The sequence below is a fragment of the Lotus japonicus genome, chromosome 2 (assembly GCF_012489685.1).
Source record: "Lotus japonicus ecotype B-129 chromosome 2, LjGifu_v1.2".
In the NCBI taxonomy this organism is placed as follows: Eukaryota; Viridiplantae; Streptophyta; class Magnoliopsida; order Fabales; family Fabaceae; genus Lotus; species Lotus japonicus.
In genome coordinates, this window is record NC_080042.1 from 79,414,066 (window position 1) to 79,432,290 (window position 18,225).

Consider the following 18,225-nt stretch of genomic DNA (forward strand, 5'->3'; position numbering starts at 1 on the left):
ATACAGCCGTGCTTTGACAATTTACAATGGCTGAAAGTTTTAATCATCTTAATAATATTGACTTAATTTGAGGAACGCGTGTAATGAATGAAAAGTCAAGCCGTACAAACAACCATTCTTATCTGCCCATGAATACATTTATTTCAATTAAAATAAATCAGATTGGTTATGAAACGTAATTATTTCGCTAAATGTTAGGAACGTAATTAATGTATACAGAAGCAAACGAAATTAGTCTGTTTTTTTTATTAATTATAATTTTCCAAATCAATTTTATTGATTATGACTATTCAACAAATGCCGATGAAGAAAGGTTAATTAGAGTAAATCAAGGCCGAATATTGATTGATTTAGCACTATCATGGAAAAAAATTTCGAAATTGACATAAATTATAACATATTCTAAACGCATTTATTACTGATTTGTGTGAATGGAATTAAATGTATATAAGGAAAATTGTTGATCGCTGCATTTATTACTGATCAATCATTGGGAAAAAAATTCAAATAGTGAACCCTACTTTCAGACTATATATACCCCCTCATGTGATATTTCTCCTCCATCATTCCCAGCATTTTCCATCATTCCTTGCATATTTCAAATTAACCTTTTTTCTGATGGCTTCAAGAATCGACGATCTGGCCAAGATAGATGCCTCCAAAGAAACTTGGACAATTGTTGCGAAGGTCAATCATCTATGGCTAAGTCCGAGCCTATATGGCTCAAAGCTACCCTTTTCAATGGACATGATACTAATGGATGACAAGGTATAGTTTAGTTTTTTTTTTTGAATCAGTCAGTTTTAATGTATTTTTTGAATGCATTCATAAATTTCTTAGTTTGTTTATTTTTAAAATTTCAGGGCTGCAAGATTCATGCTACTGTTAGAAAGACTTTGATTTATCGATTTCAGTCTTTGCTAACTGAAGGAAAAGTGTACCAGATTTCCTACTTCGGTGTTGGCGAAAGCGGACGTGATTTTCGCCCAACCGAGCATCCATTCAAGATCAACTTTGATATTCAGACTTTTGTACGCCTACTACCTAACAAGGCTATCAACATAACGCCGTACGCTTTTGTTCCACTTGCTGACATAATTTATAAGGACCTTGATACATCATTTCTTATAGGTATTACCTCTTCCGTAGCCTCTTGATTTCTTCAATAATAGTTATTAATTTTTCTTACATTTTTTTTACTTTTTTTCACCAGATGTAATTGGAATTATCACGGGAGCAAGTGGAGAACAAGAGTTCGAAAAAGATGGTACTAAACAGAAGAGGATAACAATAGAGCTTTACCAAGATGGGTACACCTCATGTTCTTTGCTTATTCAAATCATCGATCCTAATTTTATTATCGATGCACTCTCATCCCACCCCCCTCACTGACTGACAAGTGTCACAGCCACAACAATTCTCACAAATTTATTAATTGCATTGATTTCCCTATAATTTGGTTTGGTTGTCCCCCATTAAATGTGATTTTCAAAATCATTTCCTATAAATCAACCTTCTTATTGCTGATTTCATCACATATTCAAAATGTGTTTTTGCCATCCTTTTTCTGCAAGTATGAAGGTCAACCTCCTCATATCAAAAGGTATTTTTTCGCACTTTTTATTCAATTGACATGTTACATCTGATTTGGTTCCGTTAACTAATACTGAGTTGTTGTGTTTTTCAATTGTAGTTGATGATTGGCAACAAAATGTATTGAAAGTTGTTAAGGAGGAAAAATAAACTTTTGAAAGTTGTCAAGAAGGAGAAGATATGATGAATAGAAAGTGACGATAAATTTGTTATCCAAGTAGAACAAGAATGAAGATTTGTGAAGGAGGAGAAATAAGCTTTCCGTTCATGGTTCTCATATTTGTTATTCAAGTAGAACAAGAATAAAGATTGATGATAAACCATCTCTCTTTTGATACTGTTTTTTACATTTCAAGTTAGTTTTGACATTTATTTTTGTTTTTGTTACCAGGAAACGGAAAGTGTTTGGATTTATGTTTTGCATATTAGTTTTCAAGATTTATTAATAAATTACGGTTTAAATTTACAATTGCTTCTTTTATGATTATATGTTATTATTTTAGATGGATTCAAATCTTTCATTCTACCCGTGTTTATTTTCCCTATAATGAACGAGTCTCTGCTTTGAAATACAAGATATATATTGAGGCTGTGTAATTTTATATACTTACAAACATTTTTTATTAATTTCCATCATTTCAGAGCATCAGCGACATATATTCTTAAAATACATAATTTGCGTGTGTGGAAAATCAATGAATAAAGCTGATGGTTTTGCATCATTTCTTTGATTTAAAATAATTTCCATTTTTAGAATGGAAAAAAACATTTAAAAGAATTAATTACTTATTAAATTCAAAAGCTATCTATTTAAGAAAATTACTATTCGAAATTAATTTTTAATTTCCTTACATAAACAACTTAACTATAGTAATTTGTAGTTAACACACAAATGATCTAATAAATGCTATATGGAATAAAAATTGTATTCGTTTTCTTTTTAAAAACCTCATTTAAAACAATTAATTACATTTTAATACAATAATTATTTCGTTTTTCCAGTCAATTATTGCTATAATAATTTTTTAAAACCCCATGTAAAATAATTAATTAAATTTTAATTCATTGATTATTTATTTTAGGAAATTAATATTCGAAATTAATTCATTAATTCCTTCAATTTTCTTATATAAATGAATTAATGGCGTGAATAAGTGCAAATATGTTTTGAAATGATTTCTTTTTTTAAAATGAAAAAAGAAAGTTTTAAATAATTAATTACTTATTAAATTCATTAGCTATCTATTTAAGGATATTACTATTCAAAATAAATTATTTATTTCCTTCGAATTCCTTATATAAACCACTTAATTATATTAATTTGTATTTGCACTCATAAAAGACATTAAATGCTATATTCGTTTTTTTAAAACCTCATTTTAAATAATTTATTACATTTTAATGCATTGACAATAATTTTAAGGAATTATTATTCGAAATTCATTGATTAATTGCTTCAAATTCCTGATGTAAATAAATTAATGACATGAATCGCGTTTTCTTTGATTTAATATAATTTCCATTTTTAGAATGGAAAAAAACATTTTAAAAAATTAATTACTTATTAAATTCAAAATCTATCTATTTAAGGAAATTACTATTCAAAATTAATTTTTAATTTCCTTCAATTTCCTTACATAAAAAACTTAACTATAGTAATTTGTAGTCAACTCATAAAAGATCTAATAAATGCTATATGGAATAAAAGCTGCATTCGTTTTCTTTTTAAAAACCTCATTTAAAACAATTAATTACACTTTAATGCAGTAATTATTCCGTTTTTCCAGTCAATTATTGCTATAATCGTTTTTTTTTAAACCTCATGTAAAATAATAAATTAAATTTTAATTCATTGATTATTTACTTTAGGAAATTATATTCGAAATTAATTCATTAATTCCTTCAATTTCCTTATATAAAGTAATTAATGATGTGAATAAGTGCAAATATGTTTTGAAATAATTTCTTTTTTTAAAATGAAAAAAAAAACGTTTTAAATAATCAATTACTTATTAAATTCATTAGTTATCTATTTAAGGAAATTACTATTCGAAATTAATTTTTAATTTCCATATATAAACAACTTAATTATAGTAATTTGTAGTCAACTCATAAAAAACCTAATAAATGTTATATGGAATAAAAGTGAAATTCGTTTTCTTTTTAAAACCCTTATTTAAAATAATTAATTACATTTTAATGCAAGAATTATTTCGTTTTTTCAAGTCAAATATTTAGCAAAATTTTATGCAAGTTTTTCAAAATTATTTGAACTTGGAAACAATCAAACATCAAATATGTCAAATCATATGTCTATAGATAATTTTTAGCCAAATGGAACATCAAATATGACATATCATTCCATCTATTTTCCAGCACTTGATATCTTTGAAATTAACCTTTGTTTTGATGGCTGCCAGAATCAACGATTTCGCCATAATCGATGCCTCCAAAGAGAACTGGACTATTGTTGCAAAAGTCAATCGTTTATAGCTAAGTTCGAGCTTATATGGTTCGAATCTCCCCTTTTCTATGACCATGGTTCTTATGGATGACAAGGTATAGCATTTTTTTAATTACTCGCCCTGTTTTAATATCATTTTTTATGGTTGGTAAATCTCTTATCTTTTTTACTTTTAAAATTCCAAGGTTGTAAGATTCATGCTTCAGTTAGGAAGACTCTGATTATCGATTTTAGTCTTTGCTAAGTAAAGGACGTGTATATTATATTTCATTATTTGGTGTTGGTGAAAGCGGTCGTGATTTTCGTCCAACCTCGCATCCATTCAATATCGACTTTGATATTCATACTTCTGTACGATTGGTTCCTAACAAGGCTATCAACTTAACCCCATACTCTTTCATTCCACTTTGTGACATAATGTATAAGGACATTGATACGTCATTCCATAGAGGTATAAACCCTTTTGTAGCCTTTTTATTTTTTGAACAATAGTTCTTCATTTTTTCCTTACATTTTTATTTGTCTTTGACCAGATGTAATTAGAATTCTCACTGGAGCAAGTGGAGAACAAGAGTTTGAGAAAGATAGTACAAAGATCAAAATGATAACTATTGAACTTGACCAAGATGGGTACACTCAATGTTCTTTGCTTATTCAAATAACAATATTCCCCGGGGTAAAAACGCTAGTAAATAATCAAAAGGAAATTTAAGAAAATTAAAATTGGTTTGCTCTCTGACTCCTCACGCATGCGCTGGGAAATACCTACGCTCATGCTTATCTTGGCGAGCATGTCACTTAAGTGGTAAAGCCTCTGACTTGGTACGCATGAGCGGCCTAAAATATGCGCTCAAGCGTGACCTATCAGACGCGACTTAAACCAGCAGGCGCGTTCTTAGGTTTCAAACCTTCTTCTTTTTCCCTGCTTCTGCGAACCAAAACCCATTTCTCCCCCATTTTCAAAACTTCATTCCTAGGTCTCTAAACTTGTTGGTTGTTCCATTAGGAGCAAGAATTGGAGTCCTTAGTTCTCCTTTACTCTTTCATCTCTCAATTTCTCAAGGTAAGTCTACTTTTGCTCCTCTTTTCTTCTTCTTGAGAAATTGGTAGAAACTTGCATGTGGTAGGTTTTGGGTTGAATTGTTGGACTGAGTTGGAAGATTATTGATAGGAATGATGGATTGAATTAGGTTAGGTTACCCATTTGCATGATTGCTTTGATTTTGAACTATGCATGTCAAGTGTTCGATAAAATGCCTCTTTGAAATTCGCATGTTTTAGGCATAATTATGAGTTGGTTGTTATTGATTGTTGATTTATATGTTGTTAGCAACTCATAGACATGATTTTGCATGGTTTGATTCTAGAATTTTGGAAATTTTGCTATTTGCTATTTTGGTAGGAATTGACTAAGTTTTCATTTATGGTTTGTGCATTGTAGGCATTATGGGAAGAACAAAGGGAGATGCTTCTACTTCTGGAACCAAGAAGAGGCCAAGGAGGCAAGCTCCTTTGAGACCATCTAGGCCCGAGACGGGTATGGAGAGGGAACCAACACCACCCCTTGATCCGGATAGGTTCCGCACTCTCTATTGTGAGCAGTTCTATAACAGGACTGTTTTGCCAGGATCAATGATTCATAAGAGAGCGGTTGATTGGTTGCCCAACCAAGATCCTTGGGGCATTGGTACTGAGATCCACCGGAGGAAGTAGAATGTGAGATTGTTGAACCCGGTGGCACAGGGGTGTGGGAACATGGTTAGAGAGTTCTACGCCAACGCCATGATTCGGAAGAACTCTTATGGGATTAGGCCGGACAGTCGCTCTTCCATGTTCCGGGGTAATTGCATTCTATACACTGATGATCAGGTGAGGGAGTATTTGCAGGTGTTGACTCCTAGGAGGGAGGTGACTGTGCTTGGGGTGGACCACATTTCTTATCACTCCTTGATGGCGAGCATCCCTTATGGGGAGATTCTTGTTGAGATTGCTGTTCCTGGGGCCGCTTGGGTGTTTACTGAGCATCGGAATGGGACGATAGAGTACAGGTTTATCCCCAGGGCTTTGCTGACTCCTTTAGCTCGTGTTTGGGCTCATTTTTTGCAGGATACTGTGGTCCCATCATCCAATAAGACGGAGATCCGTGCTGAGTTGGCTCTTTGTATTTTCTGCTTGATCAAGGGATATCCCATTGATGTCCCTCGCATTGTTGCCTGGAGGATTCATCAGGTGGTCAACATTAAGCAGAGGAAGAAGGGGTTGAGAATGCCTTACCCCAATTTGATCACCGGCATGATTCACCACCAGCTGCGTTTGGAGGAGCCCATGATTGAGCTAGAGGTTAAGTTGTCTCCTTTGTTTACTATTTTGAAGGCCCAGGATGTTTATCAGAAGCAGACCTCGGACAGTGAAGTTACTTGGCCCGCATGGCGGCTGGAGAGGTCTTGGCACCCAGATCTAGAGCTAACTCTAGGGCCAGAGCTGCACGAGCGGAGGGAGCACAGGAGGATATTCCTCAGTATGCCTTGGACATTATGGCTGGCATGGGACGCCAGTTTACCAGGATGGATAATCTGCATCATAATGTGGATTTGCTTTGGGCAGCTAGTGGTTATGAGGCGGCTGACTATCGGCCGAATCTTCCGATGAATGAGCTAGAGCTCCGGTTCGTTGGGATGAGCCTAGGAGGTGTTGATGGTGCTGGAGCCAGTGGCAGTGGGACAGCTATGGAGCAGGATGATAGAGATGAGGAGTGATTGATGGAGGCTCCTATTTGGTTTTCTTATGACTTTTCCTTTTGATGTTTTAGTACTTGTGTATTTGGATTATTTCACTTTTGGTTCTTATGCTTGACTAACTTCAGTTCACTTTCCTTTGGATGAAACTAGTCTTTTTGGATGATGAGAAGCATGTTCAAGCGGTTTTCTAAAAATGTGTGCATTTCAATTGCTTGGTGGCATAGGCTTTGCATGATAGAATTTGACTTGAGTTCAGAAAGGGTGTAACATCAAACACACCCTCCTTTTTATTCTTGAGTGATGAGTGTTCTCTTATGATCCCTGACATTCTTGAGCATGCCTAATTCTGATTTGATATACATGTTAGATTTAATGTGTTTATTTGAGCTTAGAAGAGACTTGGTAGGTTTTCTTGAGGCCTCAATTATTTGTTGTAAAAGCATGTATCACTAGTTGCCCCTTTTGAGCCTGAGATTAGTGCTAATTTTCTAGTAGTTTTAGATTGTTTTTAGTAGGTTTTTAGGAACTTTATATGATTAATAGGGTGTTTGCAGCTGGATTTAGTGTTTACGCTCTTTGTGTTGTGGCTTGAGCATTTTCTTAGTCTTTTCGGGTTATTTTCCTATGATTTGGTTCGTTTGATTCTTTGGTTTAGTGTGCAGGTATTTGTCATAGTCAATTAAAGGGAAAACCAGTGCCCCCCCCCTATTATTATCAAAAAAAAAAAAGGGAAAACCAGTGGTCAAGGCTCGGAGATGATCTTCACAAAGTCCACTCACAAGTCACAACTCACAAGGGCAATGCGTAAGAGCGATGTGTCAAGCCCATAAATTTTATGCTTAGATATTTTTATCTATCAATTAATTCAATAATTTTGGCATATTTTATCAAATGTTTAGAAACGCGATCGTGTATATTTTATACGAATTAATTGGAGAATACTTTTTATTTTCAATAATGTACTCTTGAATTCTGGTCAATGCATTTTCAATTTATGTTCTTTCATGTTTCTTTAACTTTATTTTAAGTTATTGTAACATCTTTCATGTTCTTATTTATTTTAAGTTCTTATCATTTCAATTTGTGCCGGTGTTCATTGATGGGAGTTGAGTTTAACAACCTGTCAATTGGAACTCACCACCCCTTTTATTGTAATTTTACTAAATTGACCTTAAAAATAAAAATCATTTCTTATATATCCTTTTCACCTTCCTCTTCCTTCTTTTCATTTTTTACCATCGTCACACCCCCTCATCTTCATCTTCTTCATCCCAATAAAAACACCCACTTTCTTCATCTCAACACTACCACAAATCATCTTTTTTATCATATCCATAACATTTGGATCACTCCCAACACCATCAAGCTTCAAGGTTCATCATTTTTTAAAAAAAAATTGAAGTTCGATGTTTTTCACTCATAAAATTCATTTTTCGCATATATCTATCTGCTCACACTTATAAGTGCGAAAAAGTGTATAGTTTCCCTGGGGAAATGCGGGTCACCCAAATTTTTAGGGTTTGGGCCTGCCTAATAGGGTTGCAAAATATAACGTTTGTTACAGGGTTATAAATTACATTCCCGTGAATATGAGGGGAAGCCAAATGCTGTGATGCATGGGTACTTTGTTTTGTGGCATGGACCCGACCCGGTACCGGTACTCTAGGGTACTTTGTGGGTACTCTATTTTGTCATTTTTGCTATTGAACAATGTAGCATTTAACTTTTATGTTGTTGTGATGTTGAAAAATTAGTTGGTTTTATGTTGTTTTGTTGGACAATTGTATATTATGTCTTCAATGCTAGGAAGCAAATTGCCAATATTACCAGCACCTTCGGCATTCATTGCATGTAATAGAAAAGGGTACATACAGAACAAGGACAAGGACAAGTTAAAAATTAATAATTAACCCGCCAACTCGTTAATAAACGGGGCGGGTTATTTGTTCTAGATATTACACAAATATTACACAAAATCCAATCAATGCTCCTAAATTGAAGAACACCCTTGACGCCTTGTGGTGAGCTTCATCTGCTGGGTATCTTGTCTGGCGTTGGCACAACACAAAAAATTCAATGAGTGGGAGTGGCCTCAATATACAAAACAGAAAATTTGGGGCATTTAAATAACTTAATTACGAAACACAACTTAGCAACAAAAAATCAAAGCTATGTCCTGTCTTTTAATTAAATAAAAGTTAGAAGAAGTGAAGAACAGACCTGCAGAGACTTTTAATATAATCAACTTTTTTGGCATCCTTAAAGCTTAACCACATATCAATATTCCTAGCAGAAGGAGGACGATGAGAGGGTTTAAGAGTCCAAAATGTTGGAATTATAGGGAATTATAGGTTGATCAAGTTTCCTACTAATTTATTTGAAGATGTTAAGAGGTGGAATGACAAATTGTACCTCTTATAAGATGATGGCAAGTTACTAACAAAGTGTTTCTACCTCTCTACAAAAGATGAAATTGTTGGGGCGGAAGTGCTTAGGACATTAAATCAAATACTTAGTGTGCTATTCAAAGATAGTGTGCTATTCAATCAAACACTTGGTGTTTTTGTTTAAAATCGGTAAAGCAAAGATTAAGGTTGAAGCTGAAATAGTGTTGGGGCATTTAACTAACTTAATTGTGAAACACAACTTAGCAACAAACAAATCAAAGCTATGTCCTTTCTTTTAATTAAATAAAAGTTAGTAGAAGTGAAGAACAGACCTGCGGAGACTTTTAATATAATTAACTTTTTTGTCATCCTTCAAGCCTAACCACATTTCAACTCCAAAAAGACCATGGGCAGCAGCACCAAAATGTTCCACAGCAACACTCGCTTGTTCACCAGACAAAAGGCCAGCATTGACAAAAGAAGCGATTTTTGAAGTTGCCGATCTCCTCAAATCTGAAAATATTCTTAGCAAGTAAGATAAGCCATATCTAGTCTAGAAATAAAATAAAAAATGTATGACAAGCATCCTTGTACACTGATATAAGCTGCAAGTAGTTACCCAATTCTTCAATGTCTTTTATGTTTTCGGAACATCTAAGATATGGACCTATTGATCCCTCAACTTCGAATGATGCAACATAAGCTAAAAACAAGTAAGAAGAAGAGAAAGGGTAAGATTGAGTTGAAAGGGATTGAAAAATTAAGGGAAGTTGATTTTGTTCAAATTTCTTTAATTTCCTGTTCTCCACATTTACACATGTTACCTGAAACCCTTGAAAATTTTGTGGATCTGGGCTCTGATAACCTTCTTCCTTGTTCTTCCATCAAGGATCTCTTTCTTTTTCGAACTACAGAGGAAAAATTGAAAAAAATTAAAGAAAAATTAAACCATAACTTTATGGAAAAGATGGAGCAAGAGTAAGAGTAGGAGATCGAGTAAGAGTAGGTTTTTCGAGCTACCTGAGAAAATCGGAATGTGAGCACGAGTTTCTGTGATAGTAGAAGTAGAAATTTGGGACATTTCAGATGAAGATGAAGAATCGGTGGATTCAGATCTTATTTGAAGAAGATAGAGCATTGAAGAAGGGCAAGGCATGATTGATTGATTGATGGTTCAACACAGCAGAAAACTTTTCCTCGAGAATATGCAAGCATTCAAGACACCGTCGACCAAATCTCCTCTTGAGATACGAGTACCCCTACTCTATAAGTGGTTATTATTGGGTTTTATTTGAGAAAATTAAAACTGGTTTGCTCTCTGACTACTCACGCATGAGCTTGGAAATACCTACGCTCATGCGTAGATTGGCGAGCATGTCACTTAAGTGGTAAAGCCTCTGACTTGGTACGCATGCGCGGCCCAAAATATGCGCTCATGCGTGAGGAAATTTAAGAAAATTAAAACTGGTTTGCTCTCTGACTACTCACGCATGAGCATGGAAATACCTAAGCTCATGCGTAGATTGGCGAGCATGTCACTTAAGTGGTAAAGCCTCTGACTTGGTACGCATGAGCGGCCCAAAATATGCGTGACCTATCAGACGCGACTTAAACCAGCAGGCGCGTCCTTATGTTTCAAACCTTCTTCTTTTTCCTTCTGCGAACCAAAATCCATTTCTCCCCCATTTTCGAAACTCCATTCCTAAGTCTCTAGACTTGTTGGTTGTTCCATTCCTAAGAATTTGAGTCCTTAGTTCTCCTTTACTCTTTCATCTCTCAATTTCTCAAGGTATGTCTACTTTTGCTCCTCTTTTCTTCTTCTTGAGAAATTGGTAGAAACTTGCATGTGGTAGGTTTTGGGTTGAATTGTTGGACTGAGTTGGAAGATTATTGATAGGAATGATGGATTGAATTAGGTTAGGTTACCCATTTGCATGATTGCTTTGATTTTGAACTATGCATGTCAAGTGTTCGATAAAATGCCTCTTTGAAATTCGCATATGTTTTAGGCATAATTATGAGTTGGTTGTTATTGATTGTTGATTTATATGTTGTTAGCAACTCATAGACATGATTTTGCATGGTTTGATTCTAGAAACTTGCATGTGGTAGGTTTTGGGTTGAATTGTTGGTTATGATGTTTGTAGTTCAATTTTCAATAGGGCTGAGAATGGGTTTGAGTTTGTTGTCAAATTTGTTAAGTTTTTGAAACTTTTGATTACGAATGAAGAAAGAAAGAAAAGAAAGGGGATTTTAACCATCAGATGCTCGCGCCTCGCTTGAGCGAGACACATACCTCGCTTGAGCGAGACACATACCTCGCTTGAGTGATACATTCACAGATTCAAATTGCCCAACCCTATGTTGTTCTCGCTTGAGCTAGACACTCGTTTTAGCCTATACAATTCTGTCTTGGCAAATTCTGAGTTGACACTCTACCTATTATTGTTGAATGAAGGAATGGCTTATAAGGGCAGTGGAAAATTGGATACGTTGGCAAGTTTATATGCGAAACTTGAGGAAAAGGATTCTGTATTTAAGAGGAAAATTGACCTTATTATATCAAACAATGGTCCAGGTAGTTGTCTTCTCCGACTAATGCAGATATCGCATGAATGCAACAACTTTCCTAGTAAATTGTGTGATATTTTCATGGAAAAATATCAAGAAATTGATCCAAGGTTGAAATTTTATTCATTCAACATAAATGATATTCTCATAAATGTCACACTGGAAGATGTGCTATTCATAACCGGGTTACCAATTGATGGGAAACCCGTTATCTCAGATACTGGCTATGATGAAGGCGCATTCTTATCCATATTTGGGATAGATAAAAAAGTTCTTTATATTACTGAGTTAGCAGATATTGCATGTGGGCAAGAGCCAGATGATAGGAGGATCTATGCTATACTGTTGATAGTGATCGTTTCCATAGTGGCCCCAACAGGGGATGGGCATGTATGTCGCTCCTCATACGTTCAATTCATTAAGAATTTGGACGATGTGAACAACTATGCATGGGGGGCTGCTTTACTCTCGTTCTTATATCGTGGGATGAGAAGGTACAAAACTGAAGAAAAGAAATTTGTTGATGGGAACACCTGGGTATTATTAGTAAGTAAATACATAATTTTTTTGTTGAATTTTTCTTTTTTTTTTTATGATTTTTGATATTGAAGGAGTTGATATGTTTTTTTTTTCCTTTTATAGAGTTTTATGTTGTTCCACATTCCGAAGTTGCAGCAAGAACTTCAAATTGACCTCACAGTGCAGCCGCCAACACCTCTGTTATTTTCGGTTGTGAATTCATTGGAGAAGATTGGTCGAGACCATTATTCAAGATATGTGCCGAAAGTAACTGCCTTGTTAAACTCTCTGGATGCCACGGTAAGGCTAAATTTGCTTCTAAATTTATTTTAACTTGATTTGACAGTCTTCTAAATTTTAATTTAATTTTTTCTATAAAACAGGATATTAAGTGGCACCCATATACAAGGGAGATGCTGCCTGCTATGGTCCAAGAACAAATTTCTTTCACCACCCGTCTATCACCACTGTTCTGCTTAAATTATGTGGAACACCATCTTCCTCACCTTCTTGCCCCTGATAGTCCATTAACATGTGCCTGTACACACATGGTAGACAAATTATGCTAAGCAGTTGTAACATCAAATACTAGAGAATGTTTTGTATTTTGTTAGTTATTGTCTTACTCCTACTTGGTTTCTTGATTCTTGTAGGGTATGTGCATTGTTGGAGACTTGGAGTACATGTTCGTTGTTTGCAGTTATTTGGCATGTCACTGGAGACATTTAGTGTCATGTCATTATCGTATTGTTTTGCACTTTTTTGGTACTGATTAAACTGGATTCCATTTGGTAATGGGATGTTTTCAGGATATTTGGCTATTTGCCATTTTATATGGTACTATTTCATGCTGTCTTTTTCAGGTTATTTGGTACTGTAACAGTTTTTCTCTGAAGCATCATTAATGATTTAGACTGTTTTAATATGTAATCATTTGATTAGCTAGTCACTGATGCTCCAAAAGAATTCTGTTAGTATTTAAAGTTTAAACTACTTAACTTAAGTGGTACTATAAAGAAAAATAAGGGGTTTTTTTGTCTTTTATTTTCATGCATTATCACATATAGTTAATATTAACAAAATGTCACAAAAATAAAAGTTCCAACATTATCAAGTATACCTTTGCCAAAGTACCCAGAATATGAGTCAGCAAATTGGACTTCCTATAAGGAAGGTCTATGTTAGGTGCAGGAATAGACTAGGGAAGGAATAAATAAGTGACTATCAGTTATCATATTTATTTATTATGAATAGGAGGCAGTTATACTTTTGTATTCAGTTTTTGGGAAGTTGTTGGTAGGAGGAACTAATCATTGGGAATAAGTTGTAACTTCCTCAGAAATGTGTATCTCTCTTTGCCTAGTAGTTAATATAATTCTCTGATTCAGTTTCATATTGATTCTGGATAAATTCGCTATACTTTGTTTTACTGTTTTACTGTGTTCATCTTACTAGGATTATACCCGTGCGATGCACGGAGGTTTAATCTCTGATTTTGTTTGCTTAACAAAATAATTGTATGTGAATGATGCACATTATATAATAAACATAATTAATGCGATTGGAATTGATAATACATGAACTTAACCATGTCAAAAGTTTATGTTCTAAACATGTTAAAAGTAATTTTTTAAATTAATTATATTTTATATACAAATTTAGATATATAGTAATATTTAAAGTATGTAAATTGTAAATTATTTGTTGATTTTAATGAAGTTTTTCTAATAATTATTATTACTTGTATATTTTTTTTTTGAAACCAATTATTACTTTTATATTATAACAAAGAGAAAAACATGTAATTTTTAAGGTCCAAACCTTATAACAAAAGGATATTAAATGGTTCATAACAAAATTTAAGTGGAATGTAGGCTAATAGGCTAAATTGAGATAACTTATACTGATAAACAAATGTATATTGACTAAATGGAACTATTCCTATTACACAGCTTTGGTCCTCTTTCTAACATACATGTGTTTCAGAGTGATAGGATTGTTAGTCAAGTTAGGTTCTCAGTACCAGATCTAACACAGAGCTGGTTTGACCCTAGACTTATCAGCATATATAGGCTAAGAGAGTGAGAGAGGGTTTATGCTGGAATTAGGATTGGAATTGGGACTTGGGAGAGAATAGAGGCATCAGAATCCCAGAATTAGCATTTTCAGTTCAATTAGCATACTTTTACTAACATCATTACAATTACAACAAGAAGCTTTATATTAACAAGAAGAATTTAAAACATAGTATAATATTTCAACAATTACTCTACTCTTAATTGTAGTTAGAATCAATTTTCTGTTAGCCTTTTCTGTTATCTAGTCGTTTGGTTGTTATATTATTTAGCTCGATTACAGTTAGAGGCTTAGTTTCACATTATGTGTAACTACAAATAAATACTTTCAATTACATTAGTACAATCAGAAAATTCTCTACTTTTCTCTCATTTTCCTATTAAGTACAGTAATAGCTGTGATACTTAAATATATAGTAAAATGTCTTTTTGCTAGATTAGAATACTTTTTTGCTAGATTATTGTAAAATGTCTTATATTTATGAACATGAAAAATTTAAAACAAGGTCTTATAATTAGGAACGAATAACTAGATTACTAAGTAGAATGAGTCTGAAAACTTCTTTGGATCAAGCTAGAAAAACAAAATTATCAAGTGCAAAAGAAATTGATACTGGAACTAAGTTCATCATGGATATGGTAGCGCAGCTCGCCACTGAAAGGGGGCGCATCAATAAACAGGCTAGGACTTCTTTAATTTTCTAGTTAAATTTGAACTCTGGTTTTGATTTTTTTTTTTTAAGTTAGTCAAAGGAAAAGTTCAGTGTTTCAAGTTATCTCAGTTTGGTCTGTCTGTGCTTTTTATGCAATTTTGTTTACCTGAACTCTGTATATTAAGACCACATTGAATTGAATTAAAACATTCAAGGACCTGAACTCTGATAACCTGCAGCTAGAGCCTTTAAAACAAGGCAATAAAAGTGTGGTAGAAAAGTTAATGGGGACCAAAATTGGTGTCCCTCTAGATGCATGCACCAATGAACTAAATAGCAGAAATGAAGATCAAGCTTCCAACATTGACTCAAGCAACGATAGCTGTACAAAATTATCTGATGAAGAAGGAAGAGAACGCTTTAATAAAACCTTTCAGGCAGGTACCTTTTCTTCAGCCTAATATTTTATACCAGATGATAATTGATATGATAGTCTTACTCTGATTGCTTCTGTATTCATTGAATTTTTAGTGTTTCCAATGGTAAATTGGTAGTTTGATTTAGAGTGGAGCGAATATATTTTGCCTAGATGGACTTCTATATATTTTTGCCAAACTAGGAATAATACTACAATTACAACAACAAGCTTCTAAGAAATCCATCAGCTTCTGCCCTAAAAAATATATAGAAGTCCATCTGAGTATATATAGGCTAAGAGAGTGAGAGAGGGTTTAGACTGGAATTAGGATAGGAATTGGGACTTGGGAGAGAATAGAGGCATCATAATCCCAGAATTAGCATAGCATTTTCAGTTCAATTAGCATACTTTTACTAACATCATTACAATTACAACAAGCAGAATTTAAAACATAGTAATAAGAAGAATTTAAAACATTAAAAGTATAACAATACCTAGTTGGTCGGGTTTGGTGGCGGCGGCGGCTTGTTCTTCTTCTTGTTCTTGTCAGGTAGGGAATTTGCTTTTTATCCTGGTCAAGAAACTCTTTCAAGCCATTTGCATCTATTTTGTCAAGGTTGTCATATTCATGTAGGCATGTTTCTTGTGTGTAGGCATGTTTCACAAGGGAGTTTGCAGAGATGCATTGATGTCTCTTGGCACCTTTTCAAATTGGAGTGAGTTGAAGATCTTCTTGAAGCTGTAGATGTGAGCAAAATCAATTTGAATTGAAAGATCCTAAACACAGCACAGTATAGTATATATTTTGTTTTCAATTACAATACATTTAATTAAGGCTTTCTATTCTAATTGCACAAAAACCAGGCCTTACGAAATTCCACCCAAAGGCAAGTTTGGCCTTAATTCTGATGGAGACTTCGATTTAACTTGAAGATGTGTGTCATTGCGGGTATAGTGAGAGATTTCGAATGCCGTTGGCATTACAGTTATTTTGCCTCATATCGCGCCACAAGCCATCTCTCATCCTCCGTCCTTTCGGAGACTTATACGCTCATGGTTGGTCTCTTCAACATGCTAGACCTTGTAGTGTACTCGGATTGCAAAGAGTTTGTTGATTGCATGGATGCTCCTCAATAGTGTGAGGGACATTCATGCGATCAACGAGCTCTTGGCAATCCGAGTACACTATAAGATCTAGCATGCCTTTTTTGTAGCACCTGGGGAGACTCACAGTGAGCGTATAAGTCTTCGAAAGGATGGAGGATGAGAGATGATTTGTGGCGCGATATGAGGCAAAATAACTGTAATGCCAACTGCATTCAGAATCTCTCACTATGCCCGCAATGACACATCTTCAAGTTAGGATCGAATCCCCCATCAGAATTGAGGCCAAATTTGCCTTTAGGTGGAATTTCGTAAGACCTTGTTTTGCTGCAATTAGAATAGAAAGTCTTAATCAATTCTATTGTAATTGAAATATATAACTATACTGTGCTGTGGTGAAGATATTTCAATTCAAATATATATTAATACTGTGCGGATTCGGTGCCACTTTCACTTCTGATTTTACTATTAAATCTGAATTTAATAATAGTAGAATGCTTTGTGCTGAGATTCGGTGCTTAAATTCAGATATTATTCTTTAATAATAGTATGATGCTTTTGGATTCAACATGAATTCAGATATTATTCTTTAATAATAGTATAATGCTTTTTGATTCAAACATGTTGTTGACTCTAAAGCAAAAAGGGGATACATAATCAAAGAAAACTTACGCTGGAGGAGCGTTCACACTTCCGCCTACAGTAGTAACGTTAATTTTAGGCTTAATTGCACTTTTGGTCCCCAACTATGGCCTTCCTACGAAAATCGTCCCTAAACTTCAAAATTAGCAAAACTCGTCCCTCAACTATACACACAATTGCACTTTTGGTCTTCCGTTAGCATTCCGTCATAAATCTAACAGATTGCTGATGTGGTATTATTTAATAATATTTTAATTGAAAAATATTAATAATATAATTAAGACTTAATTGCACTTTTGGTCCCCCACGAAAGCGATATGTGTCATTAGAGTCCCTAAACTTTAAAAATCCCATTTTGCCTCCCTGACGTTAACCCCCGTTAGCACTTTTGGTCCCACCTCACTTTTCCATCCAAATCTAACGTTTTCTGGATTTTTCCAGAAAAATTCATCCACTTCTTCATCTTCTTCATACATCCTTCAATCATCTTCATCATACTCTTCATCTTCTTCATTTTTTTTCCAGAAAATCTAAGTTCTTCAAAACCAAAAACTCTACAACCTTCATTCTTTCTTCATCTTCCCAAATTCATCATCTCCAAGCTTCACTAAGAATACCATAACCCCCATAGGTCTTCTCCAGAAAATCCAAGTTCTTCAAACTCAAAAATATCAAACCTCAATTTTTTTCCAAAATTTTTCATCTTCTTCCTCTATCTTCAAAATCTTCATCATACACTTAGCAAACAACCACCACAAAAATCCTCAAACCATCAATAACTGACACATTGAATCTGTTATACCTTAAAAAAATAAAATATGTGCTCGTTAATTATAGTCCAGGAAACTTTGGACCAAGTTAATTGATTATTTGCAACTTTGCAACCACAAATCAATGACCCCACGACCCATGATTAATTTCTCTCATTCTCTGTCAATCTTGTAGCACAATTTTTGAATGGCAAGCCAAGGCCGAGACACTTAGAATTGGTTACCTTTGCTGATAAACCCAATTAAATGTTGATTAAAGCAAATTGGAAATTCAAAGGACGACTCAAAAAC

General features: G+C 34.2%; 3 protein-coding genes across 4 annotated transcripts; 2 read left to right on the forward strand and 1 right to left on the reverse strand.

The window, feature by feature from the left end:
• Positions 1-4,828: 4,828 nt before the first annotated feature.
• LOC130739995 (uncharacterized) lies at positions 4,829-7,800 on the forward strand. Its single transcript, XM_057592472.1, has 2 exons — positions 4,829-5,120; positions 5,499-7,800. Exon 2 carries the CDS (start codon positions 5,813-5,815, stop codon positions 6,704-6,706), a length of 894 nt encoding a protein of 297 aa, XP_057448455.1. The 5' UTR covers positions 4,829-5,120; positions 5,499-5,812; the 3' UTR covers positions 6,707-7,800.
• Positions 7,801-8,609: 809 nt separating this feature from the next.
• Positions 8,610-10,632, reverse strand: LOC130739997 (uncharacterized). Its single transcript, XM_057592476.1, has 5 exons — positions 10,203-10,632; positions 10,007-10,090; positions 9,802-9,885; positions 9,515-9,695; positions 8,610-8,843 (listed from the first exon to the last, which is right to left on the reverse strand). Exons 1-5 carry the CDS (start codon positions 10,336-10,338, stop codon positions 8,786-8,788), a joined length of 543 nt encoding a protein of 180 aa, XP_057448459.1. The 5' UTR covers positions 10,339-10,632; the 3' UTR covers positions 8,610-8,785.
• LOC130739996 (protein MAIN-LIKE 2-like) lies at positions 10,629-13,221 on the forward strand. 2 transcript variants are annotated; one of them, XM_057592475.1, is made up of 6 exons: positions 10,781-10,971; positions 11,641-11,760; positions 12,049-12,299; positions 12,396-12,572; positions 12,656-12,823; positions 12,926-13,221. In XM_057592475.1, exons 2-6 carry the CDS (start codon positions 11,643-11,645, stop codon positions 13,046-13,048), a joined length of 837 nt encoding a protein of 278 aa, XP_057448458.1. In that variant the 5' UTR covers positions 10,781-10,971; positions 11,641-11,642; the 3' UTR covers positions 13,049-13,221. The 2 variants fall into 2 exon arrangements, with proteins under 2 accessions (XP_057448457.1, XP_057448458.1); XM_057592474.1 differs by having other exon boundaries at positions 10,629-10,971; positions 11,641-12,299.
• The last annotated feature ends 5,004 nt before the right edge of the window (positions 13,222-18,225 follow it).

Excerpts from the sequence above, each read along its gene's own strand:
- LOC130739997 (XM_057592476.1), bottom strand. The coding sequence starts at position 10,338 with ATGCCTTGCCCTTCTTCAATGCTCTATCTTCTTCAAATAAGATCTGAA. Across the intron at positions 9,696-9,801 it reads AAAAGACATTGAAGAATTGG|ATTTGAGGAGATCGGCAACT; the intron begins GTAACTACTTGC and ends GAATATTTTCAG. Across the intron at positions 8,844-9,514 it reads TATATTAAAAGTCTCCGCAG|ACAAGATACCCAGCAGATGA; the intron begins GTCTGTTCTTCA and ends TGCCAACGCCAG.
- LOC130739996 (XM_057592474.1), top strand. The coding sequence starts at position 11,643 with ATGGCTTATAAGGGCAGTGGAAAATTGGATACGTTGGCAAGTTTATAT. Across the intron at positions 12,300-12,395 it reads GGAACACCTGGGTATTATTA|AGTTTTATGTTGTTCCACAT; the intron begins GTAAGTAAATAC and ends TTCCTTTTATAG. Across the intron at positions 12,573-12,655 it reads TAAACTCTCTGGATGCCACG|GATATTAAGTGGCACCCATA; the intron begins GTAAGGCTAAAT and ends TCTATAAAACAG.
- LOC130739995 (XM_057592472.1), top strand. The coding sequence starts at position 5,813 with ATGGTTAGAGAGTTCTACGCCAACGCCATGATTCGGAAGAACTCTTAT.